The 11,814-nt window shown below is 41.1% G+C and overlaps 1 protein-coding gene across 1 annotated transcript; it reads left to right on the top strand.

Annotated features, from left to right (window-relative positions):
- The first annotated feature begins 7,735 nt into the window (after positions 1-7,735).
- LOC311236499 (small ribosomal subunit protein uS14) lies at positions 7,736-8,026 on the top strand. Its single transcript, XM_084324177.1, has one exon. The coding sequence runs from the start codon at positions 7,757-7,759 to the stop codon at positions 7,925-7,927; it is 171 nt and encodes a 56-aa protein (XP_084180303.1). The 5' UTR covers positions 7,736-7,756; the 3' UTR covers positions 7,928-8,026.
- Positions 8,027-11,814: the final 3,788 nt, after the last annotated feature.

Below are 11,814 nucleotides of genomic sequence, written 5' to 3'. Positions count from 1 at the left end.
AAGTAAAGCAATTAGGGATGCTCGATATTGGCTTTTTTACCGATACCGATATTCCGATATTGTCCAACTCTTAATTTCCGATACCGATATCAACCGATATCAACCGATACCGATATATGCAGGGTTTCCCACCCCAAAAAACGGAATAATTTCAGGTAACTAATCATTTCACTGGATATATATATAACAAATATTGTTATTGTTTTTTTCTTTTTTAAACCGATACCGATATTTTCCGATATCACATTTTACTGCCGATATCGGCCGATAATATCGGTCGGCAGATAATATCGGACATCCCTAAAAGCAATGTCAAGTAAAATAAAATAAAATAAATAGGCTAGGTGTTCTTCATAGCAAGGGCAATTTCTAAGTTCTAAAAACGTTCAAAAGAATTCCCGTCCACACCCTTAGTCTTAGAAAATCTCTCCATCCACACAACAATGCAAAATAACGCTCACATGAACTGACCTGAATAGAGGCTGCAGGGAACTCTCCGTGGTTCTGATTGCAGAGAAAATACTGCCGTTTCAAAAATATCATTATACAGTACATGTGGCCAGGGCCATTGGTCACGATGTTAGCTCAGTTTTAGCGCCGTTTCACCCGTCGACACGTACAAAATACCGAAGGTGATTTGGAAAAACTTAAGTGTTCTGTCATTTTCGTGAGGACAAGAGGTCAAAAACGCAGAGAAAATACCTGTATCCATCTCTATACGTGTGGACATGGCCTTAACTCAATCTGTAGATTGCAGAGTAATATAATCTTTTCAATAAGTTTGAAGCAAAGCAAATCAATGTTTGGTGCAGTGGTATTGTGATGTCTGCACCGATCATACGATTATTTCCATTCCTCTCATCCCTGTATCTTGTGTGAACATAATCTGCCCCGCTGTTCCACTACCAAAGATAAGGGATAATAGCAGGCAAACCACAAAAACAACTTTTGACAGCAAAACAGATATAGGCAGATACAGGCTATATTACCTGTCCCCCAGCCCTGTCAGGTTTCCTAAATAGTTTCAGGGTTCTCCACATCCGTAGTAATGGGAGAAGGCAGCAGAGTAGCCTGCTGCAGTGTACATGCTCACATTCCGTTAGAGAATAATTTGACCATTTAAGTTAAATTGGCTTCTAGTGCATTATAATGTCCTTATTCTCTAACAATATGTCCTCCCTAACCAAACTATAATGCATAACCTTGAATTGTATCCATATTTCCAACTTTTGAGTTTGAAGAGTTTGAAGTATTTTCTTTTTTCAAGGACTAGGCCAATATGCGCCACCGCAACTGTAGCTCTGCACTTTTGAATGTATCAGCGAGTGTCAAATTATTTTGTAAAAAATATCCATATTTATAGGTGTTCTGTGGAATAACAATCAAGGTTGGGGGTCAAAAGTAACTTCATCAATATTTGATACTGTCATCATCCATCAAACCCTCCGATCTGCAGGTGCCCTATACTGAGGCTGCTCTTGGGCTACTATGGATTCGGTCTCAATTCGATATGTGACACATGAGGCTAATTGCATAGTATTTCACAGAAATAGATGGACACCTGCAGACACATTCAAATTGATCTATCCTTATTTACTTAATTTCCCTTGCCTTATCCTTATTGTACCCATACCCCCTCTCTCCCTCTCTCCCTCTCCTCTCTCTCTCTCTCTCTCTCTCTCTCTCTCTCTCTCTCTCTCTCTCTCTCTCCTCTCTCTCTCTCTCTCTCTCTCTCTCTCACAAGTTGAAGGGGTATACCAACAAAATCCAATAAGTGGTGTGGGATTCAGATGGCAACGTTTATCATCCACGTCGTCCTAATGACGCAGTGCACTGAGACCGAATTGGAATTGGAACATTCGGAAAAAACAAGAAAATGTGTATGTGACCTATTGAAACTGTAGCTGGCTGACGGCCTGGCTATGTGGCAGACAGCCGGTCCATTTGGTGAACTATGAGTATCCTGAAATACAACATAGCTCATAGGAAATCCAGCCCAAGTGGCAGATCATTATGGAATGAGTTGTAAAAGCCCACTTGCGGACTCTGGTCAACAAGGGTCCCCAGTAATAGGCTGTGTCTCCTCTATGGCCCCGTTTCATTGGCCCTCAAGTAGCATCCTGCCTGACTCCCAAACATGGAGGGGAGGGGGCTGGGCTCATTCAATCTGTAGTGTATACCAAGTGGACAGAGGGTATCCATAACAGGCAGTCGAATTAATCTACAGATAGGTCTGCATCCCAAACAGTGAGGGGGGGGGGGGTCCAGGGAGTTGCCATAGCGATGTCCTGACCGGGGCGGCCTTGCCTATTTTCCAGCCGATCGCACACCCTTCTCAAACGTCGGGGCATACACAGAGTTTGGGGAGCGAGGAGCAACTGGTGCAGCATCTGGCTCCCACGTTGCAGCATCTGGCTCCCACGTTTACATGCGAGGGGACAAAGTTAATGGCATGGATTAGCATATCTATGTGTGGACCTCATAAGTGTGCATTCTAATTACTTCCACAAGCAGCCCTGCCAAGACAAGCTAACCCCTCCCTCTTCTCCTGGGCCAACAGTGGACGGAAGGAGCGAGTCATCCTGACAGTGACAACACAAGGGAGAGAGGGAGCGATATATAGATAGATAGAGAGAGAGATGAGAGAGAAGATAGAGAAGAGAGAGATGAGATAGAAGAGAGAGAGGAGATAGGAGCGATATAGAGAGATAACGAGATATATATATATAGGGAGAGAGAGAGAGAGAGAGATAGAGAGATGGAAGAAAGAGAGAAAGAGAGAGAGGAGAGAGAGAGAGAGAGAGAGAGAGAGAGAGAGAGAGAGAGAGAGAGAGAGAGAGAGAGAGAGCGAGAGAGAGAGAGAGAGAGAGAGAGAGAGGAGAGAGAGAGAGAGAGAGAGAGAGAGAGAGAGAGAGAGAGAGAGAGAGAGAGAGAGAGAGAGAGAGACTGTGGGGGTCAATGATGTCAGCTGTCTGGAATAGTTTCAGAGTGAGCACAGTGTGGCATTTACCTCACAGGAAGGAACAGGGACAGACCATAGAACCATCACAACCAAATGATGACCAAGTGCTATTCTGAGTAACGCATTGCTAGGCAAATTGAGCTTATCGGGTTGGAAAGATACACCGGCATGCGGAATGAACGCACCATAGACCGACGACAGAGAGATAGAGAGGGACACCGTGATAGAGAGAGAGAGAGAGGAGAGAGAGAGAGATAGGAGAGAGAGAGAGAGAGAGAGAGAGAGAGAGAGAGAGAGAGAGAGAGAGAGAGAGAGAGAGAGAGAGAGATAGAGGGGGGCCGGTCTCACCAAAGATTTATGAACGCATCAATCGTCCCATCGTGTCTCAGCAGCGAGGTCAGGTAGAGTAACAGCATCATTCACATCAGGTTTATGAAGGACATCTGCTGCCTATCATACCAAGGGTAAGAGCTAAGCTGTTTCACTTCATTCAAAAATACTACAGTCGGCCTCCTGGTTAGGAACTAGCAGCAAAGTGATGGTAACTACAGTAGAAAGCTAGTAAACAACTACTGTACGTGGAGACACCCTTGTCTCTCCAGACCTTTCAAAGACCCACATGACCTACATCGTTTTCTTTGGGCGGGTGAAGGAGGCTTTGAGGGGAGGAGAGCAAGGGGCCTTTCGACACACAGCAGAGTGTCTCCATCGAGGAAAACAGCGCAGCACTGCAGCCGGGAACCGTGGCTCATTACTGGGAGATACGGCGGCCCACCATGGGACCACAGACCCTCTGGCAGTGGAACCCTTCACAGAGACGGGCTGCCACAGACACCATTAAGGCAACTGCAGACACATTGCAGCAGCAGCAGCAGTCTCAACACGGGCAGGATAATAATACACTGGGTCTAGACCGACTCTGTTATTCTAGGATGTGAGAGGGGAGGATTACTGTATATGTTGATTGCTAACTATTATAATTTGTAGGCAGGAGGCACTCATGTTTGCACATAAACACACAACATGTACACATAAACACACTACATGTACATATAAATACACTCCATGTACATATAAACACACTACATGCACATATAAATACATTTCATGTACATATAAACACACTACATGTACATAAACACCCTACATGTACACATAAACACACTACATGTACACATAAACACCCTACATGTACATATAAACACACTACATGTACACATAAACACCCTACATGTACATATAAACACCCTACATGTACACATAAACACCCTACATGTACACATAAACACACTGCATGTACACATAAACATCCTACATGTACATATAAATACACTTCATGTACATATAACACTCTACATGTACATATAAACACACTGCATGTACATATAAACACACTGCATGTACACATAAACACACTGCATGTACATATATATACACTTCATGTACATATAAACACCCTACATGTACACATTAACACACTTCATGTACATATAAACACCCTACATGTACACATAAACACACTACATGTACATATAAATACACTTCATGCACATATAACACACTACATGTACATATACACACACTACATGTACATATAAATACACTACATGTACATATAAACACACTACATGTACATATACACACACTACATGTACATATACATGCACTTCATGTACATATAAATACACTTCATGCACATATAAACACACTACTACAGTACATACATGTACATATAAATACACTACATGTACATATAAACACACTACATGTACATATAAATACACTACATGTACATATAAATACACTACATGCACATATAAACACACTACATGTACATATAAACACTACATGTACATATACAGTACACACACTATATGTACATATAAACACACTACATGTACATATATTATAAATACACTTCATGTACATATAAACACACTACTACATGCACATATAAACACACTACATTTACATATAAATACACTACATATATTGCCAACAAGAAAGGAAACACCAGCACAAAGACTTTCACAATAATGGTGGCTTAATAATGTCAATGTTTCTTCGTGCATTGTTTATGGAAATCCACCCTAAAACAAAAACATTTACATTGTGCTGTTCCAATGAGCTCTCACAGTTCATTCTGCAGTAGGCAACTTGGGAGGAAGTTTACCTGCCCGGCAGAAATAGAGCAAGCGCTGCATTACTTTTCAAGCCCATGCACGCGCAACAAAGGTTTTCCACAGACTCCCAGAGGCATCAGCAGCTTTAAGCTGAATTAAAAAAACAATATATATATATATTTCCCAGCCTCTGATCGGCAGGTGCTTTTGCACATTGTGTGAACTTTTTGACGAGGCTTAATTTTCCGATGCCCGGAAACACCACTTGGCAGGACAAAAACATCTGATTGGTTATTGATGCAGGGAGATAATGTTTTTCTCCTGCCAAGTGGTGTTCCCGGGGGTTGCATCAGAAAACTAAGACCTGGTGTTCCTAGGGCCGGGCGATATGGCCAAACATTTTATCACAATCAAATGTTTCATATCACTCGATATCGATAATTATCGATATACATGAAATAATTTTTTCTGTCAAGTTTAAAGGCTATTTTTGCTGCTGAATGAAAGATGAAGAAACCAGAAGGTTAATTGTGGTTCAGAATATTCTTTATTGTCAGAACATGACAAACTAGGCCTACTTGCCAAACCACAAATCTGAGGTAGAACATGAACACGAACTGTATAACAATACAACTTTTATAACTGGCATTAATAATAATAAAAAACAATATGAAATAATGTTTTTATAATTATTGACCACATTTCTTTTTTTTGTATTTTATTTTTTTATTATTTTTTAAACAAACACATAAACAAACATGACAATTATGGTGTTATGGTGTTCTTGTTCTGTTCTTGACTTATTGTTATGTTTTCTTCTTGACTTGTTTAAAGAAGACCTGTACGGCCCATGGGGACATTAACGTGTGTTGTCGGGCCTTATAAATAAATTTGATTTGATTTGATTTGATTTGATTTGACAACACACGATTAGATATACAAGCATTGTAAAACAGTGTACATCAGTTAACTCATCGTTTGGATAAATGTCTTATACAAGATATACCCCTAATACCTGCTATCTATTCCCCTACACACATATATGCTCTTGCTCGCACCCCCCGCCCTGGACCCCCCCATGGATAATCCATCCATTATCCTTCGCTCCTAACCAAACACTACCATTAAATGCTAGCTTTTATTCTCTCCACCACTTCTAACCACATTGTCAATTTGGATTCATTGAGACCCAAAATTCTTGCTGTAGATATTTCTAGATAAATCACATCGAGATATGTAAGAATCCAGACCTTTCGGCACATTTTTTCCGGTTGAAACCATCGTGATGCTATCAGTTTTTTAGCCACTGTAAAACCAGATAAAACCAATCTCTTCTGTTGTATAGGTACTGCATATTCAAAAACATCATTCAGCAGTAATATAGAGGGGTGTACAGCTATATTCAGAATTAAGAGATTTGATAGTTGCTGGGTCACTTCTTCCCAGAATATCTTAACTGGTGGGCAGTCCCAATACATGTGCATAAATGTCCCCTCGTCCCCATTTGTACATAAGGAGCATTCTGTTCAGTCTTATAGGAGTCATTTGTTGATGGTCCGGGTTCCTTGATGCAAGTCGAACATTTGCCCAGGCTTCTTGCCAATCAAAATCTTTTTCTAGGTCTGGTATATCCCTCCTCCAAACAGAGTCTAGGTGGAGGGTTTCATACGACCACATTTCATATTTATATCGAGGAAAATATATCGCGATAATTATCGTTATTGTTTTTATCGCCCAGCCCTACGTGTTCCTAGTCAAAAAGTGAACTGTACAGTATCACAGAAATAACATTCCTATTAATTCTATAATAATTTTTGAGTGAATCTTCCTGTAACGGCCATATGAGTGTTTTGGTCATTATTATTATTATTATTATTATTATTATTATTATTATTATTATTATTATTATTATTATTATTATTATTATTATTATTATTATTATTATTATTATTATTATTATTATTATTATTATTATTATTATTATTATTATTATTATTATTATTATTATTATTATTATTATTATTATTATTATTATTATTATTATTATTATTTCCAATAGAAGGATATGATTTATGGGAAGGTTACGATTTATCTGTGTAAGAGCCAAAGCTATATATATTTTGGTTATTGTATTACATGAATGTTTAATATTTATTGGATTTAGATAAAGTCATTGAACGGTCGTATTTGTCATAATAGGGCATTTTGGAACGTAGAACCTTCTAGAGCGGTGTGGTGATGCCATAATAGACTTTCTAGAACATAGAACATTCTAGAACCAACGTATGACATCATGATAGATCGTTCTGGAACATTCGTGATGGCACTGTATGATGTCATAACCGAACATTCTAGAACATTTGGGTCTCTATATATAGCCACGATTCTCTCTCTGTGTCAGTTGCATCTTCGACCAGACTGGACGGGACTGATGAACTGAAGCCAGAAGCCAGCAAGTAGATTCACGGCTGGTACACTACGAAGGAATTTTCCTGTGTGGAGTCGGCGGTGATTTTGGAGACTGGGAAAATACAGTTTTCTTACCTTGTAGTAGTATGTGCATGAGTGACAAGGATATTTAGGAAAGTAGATTTAGGACCACTTCTGTAAAGAAAGACTTTGCAAATAAACCATTTGAATACATTTCCGACACTCGAGCGAAAGAGACAAGATGGGCCATCAACAGCTCTATTGGAGTCACCCCAGAAAATTCGGCCAGGGATCCCGATCCTGCCGGGTATGCTCGAACAGACATGGTCTGATCCGTAAATACGGGCTCAACATGTGCCGCCAGTGCTTCAGACAATACGCTAAAGATATCGGCTTTGTAAAGCTGGACTAAATGTTTGTGATGCTGAAGGCTCCTGGCTTGTTAATAAGCAAGCTCTCCAAGGCAAGGCAAGCCAAATTGGGATAATGCAGCTCTGCAAATAAACCTATTCTTTTGGGGGAGCTCCAGTAGCTCACCGCGTATCTCGGCGCTACTTCGGCGTCGGGGACAACCGTGCGCGTCACGGATCTGGGGTACACGAGTTCGACTCCCGGACTCGCCGTATTTTCTCAGAGTGTCTTCCCCCGATCTATACCCCATTCAACCTGTTTCTGTCGGTCATGCTTGACCAGAAAAAGCGATAAAACGCTAAAAGAACCAGCTGTCTGGTCAAAATAATAATACAAAAAAAAACTATTCTTTTGTCTTATAAAAAAAAAATGTAACGGCCATATGAGTGTTTTGGTCATTATTATTATTATTCCAATAGAAGGATATGATTTATGTGTCAGTTGCATCTTCGACCAGACTGGACGGGACCGAAAGGATGGACTCAACAATGAACTGAAGCCAGAAGCCAGCAAGTAGATTCACGGCTGGTACACTACGAAGGAATTTTCCTGTGTGGAGTCGGTGGTGATTTTGGAGACTGGGAAAATACAGTTTTCTTACCTTGTAGTAGTATGTGCATGAGTGACAAGAATATTTAGGAAAGTAGATTTAGGACCACTTCTGTAAAGAAAGACTTTGCAAATAAACCATTTGAATATCTTTACTATACACGGAGCGGCTGTGGACATTGCTTTTCTTTATCAACGGACGTACTACTCACGAGTAAGTAATTTGACCAGTGGAGTGGAGCCCCGGCCCGCACACTTCCCTTTAAGTATACTCGTCCACTGGAGAGCAAGGTCAAAGCTTATCACCAGTAGACCTTGGCTAACTAGCCAGCTAGCGGAGCAGCCGGCAACAGTCCAGAGATACAGTGACAGGGGCGGAGGACAGGCCAAGATTCTACTGATCTATGATTAGCAGTCAGGTCACATGATCACGGAACTTCAAATCCGCACTCCTATTCTAAGATACTTTGTACGACAACAGGTCCTGAAAAAAAGGTTTCACAAGGGTAGCTACTGTAAAGCCAACCGAAGATAGAACCCAATAAAACCAAACAAAAATAAAGGAAAGGATAATAAACAAAGCCTATCAGGCACGTAGCCACACACTTCACACTGTAGCACAGCAGCAACACTGGCAGGTCTGGGCCAACAGCGCCTGATCATTATACAGTACAACATAGCCTGATCATTATACAGTACAACATATAGCCTGATCATTATACAGTACAACATATAGCCTGATCATTATACAGTACAACATATCATCATCATTATACAATACAACATAGCCTGATCATTATACAGTACAACATCTCCTGATCATTATACAGTACAACATAGCCTGATCATTATACAGTACAACAGCTCCTCATCATTATACAGTACAACAGCTCCTGATCATTATACAATACAACAGCGCCTGATCATTATACAATACAACAGCTCCTGATCATCATACAGTACAACATAACCTGATCATTATACAGTACAACAGCTCCTGATCATTATACAGTACAACAGCTCCTGATCATTATACAGTACAACATAACCTGATCATTATACAGTACAACATAACCTGATCATTATACAGTACAACAGCTCCTGATCATTATACAGTACAACAGCTCCTGATCATTATACAGTACAACATAACCTGATCATTATACAATACAACATAACCTCATCATTATACAGTACAACATAACCTGATCATTATACAGTACAACAGCACCTGATAATTATACAGTACATTTAATATAACTAACTATTACTCTGTTGGCTTTAACATTTAATATACTACTAATTATTACTCTGTTGGCTTTAACATTTAATATACTACTAACTATTACTCTGTCGGCTTTAACATTTTGAAATGGCATGACATTGACTTGCTTTAGACTTGCCTGTCTTGACTTGGGAAGTGGCAGTCTTGACTTGGGACTTGACTTGGGAACGTGCATGTAAACACATGAGACTTACTTGGGACTTGCAAAGCAATGACTTGATCCCACCTCTGTTAATAGAATCTTACTGCTTTGATTCTGTGTATGTTTCTCCACTGAGTGCTCCAGTCTTTCTTTTAAGTGGTGCATACAGTAGGTGGTAAAAAAAAGAGCCAGTAAGGCTTTTGAAAGTCATTCCCCAGTAGCCGGCTGGCAGCAGGGCGCACACAGCATGCACTGGATGACTTCCATTCTTTTGAAAATAGTTTGTGGGGGCATTTACCCTATCAGCGGTTGCTCATATGATTGTGTGCAGTGCTCACTCCTAAAGTGGATCAGTCTGAAATTAACAGGCTGTCAAAATTCCAACAGAGGCAGCGTGAGTGAGAGTTGATTATCCTGGAGATATGGGTAAATGAAGTAGAAATGTAACGGTATGTTAAAGGAGCACAAAGCTACTCCGGAAGAATGGGCCGCCGTGACGATATTTCCTCTCAGTGCATTTTCTGGCGGTTGCAGGAGTTAACCCTTTATGTCTGCCTCTGCGTGCATCACTGTGTGTGTGATGAGCGTGGATTATTACCGGTGATGCGTGACCTTGAAGGCTGCACCGTAACAGAGGCAAATGTAATTGTCGTTAAAAAACTGTATCCACACACATCCTCTGGTCCCTCCTAGGTTTAATCGCGTTCAAACAAAACGGTACGAGCCGTAATGGATCGTTAAATCAAGGCGGTCATTCAGAATCGAATGTAACAGCCCTTGAATAAGAGGGGAATTCATGTTGGTGTCGCCTTTACCTTGACTATACCTTGAAAACACACGACCACACACTGTCCCTTTAAGAGCGACAACACTGTTGACAACCTCCGTGCTTGACTGACTACTCGACTGAGCTTTCAAAGGCCCCTCTACATTATTGAATAGCCGCATCTCTGATGACTCTTCTTCTCGTCATACCTCTAGTTATTCATCCGCCACCACACTATTCAGCTCTTCAATTATCCATCAATCATGTGCTCAGCAATCCTCCCGCATCCATGCGGCAATTACCCCAGTCGCCGGTCTATAGGTGTGCATTCAGTGGGAAATAGCATATGTGGCATATGTATAACATTTATTAATCCATTATTATGAGGACTTAAGGCGCTCAACAGGGGACTTGGTTAAGCTGTGCCAGGTGTACTACAGTACATGTGTGTACAGTAAGTGTGTTTTTCATGACCATGTGAGTGTCTGTGTGAGTGTCTGTGTGCGTGTGTGTGTGTGTGTGTGTGTGTGTGTGCGCGCGTGTGTGTGCGTGCGTGCGTGCATGTGTGTGTGTGTGTGTGTGTGTGTGTGTCTGTGTGTGTGTGTGAGAGTCAGCTGAGTGACGCCCGCACTGCCCCACCCTGTCCAGTAGAGTCTCATGCTGAGAGGATCTAGTAAGTGGGTCAGAAATATCAATGTGTTTTAAACACACACTGGATCTTCCATGTTGCCTCCACAGACGAGATGGGGAGTGACAGTAAAGATACCAGTCTGCACTGAAATATGGATGCTGTGGGACGCAGTGCTGTATATAGTCCCACTGCCGTGTGTGTGTGGTGGACAGGGGTAGAGGGAGTGGGATGTACAGAAGATGCCCGGAAACGCTCAAATTAGGAATGACTGAGTGGAGGTGACGGTAAAGGCTTGTACACTCTAAGTAATAAGGGTTCCATTGGTCTTAGGTGGGTTAGATGCGGCTTCACTTCCACATGTGTTTTTTTCGACTGGCACAAACTCACAGTTCTACTTAACGGTAAATATACTGCGTTATCTGTCCAACGACAGTGCCAATAGCATCTGTGATTGGCTAACGAAGAGGCTGTCCCGCCTGCTGTTGGACCCTGGTCGGAGACCTTTCAAATGGAAC

Source organism: Notolepis coatsorum, assembly GCF_963971535.1.
Source record: "Notolepis coatsorum genome assembly, chromosome: 1".
Taxonomy (NCBI): domain Eukaryota; kingdom Metazoa; phylum Chordata; class Actinopteri; order Aulopiformes; family Paralepididae; genus Notolepis; species Notolepis coatsorum.
The sequence above is the reverse complement of the archived record's forward strand: the minus strand, read 5'-3'. Positions and strand labels throughout refer to the sequence as shown.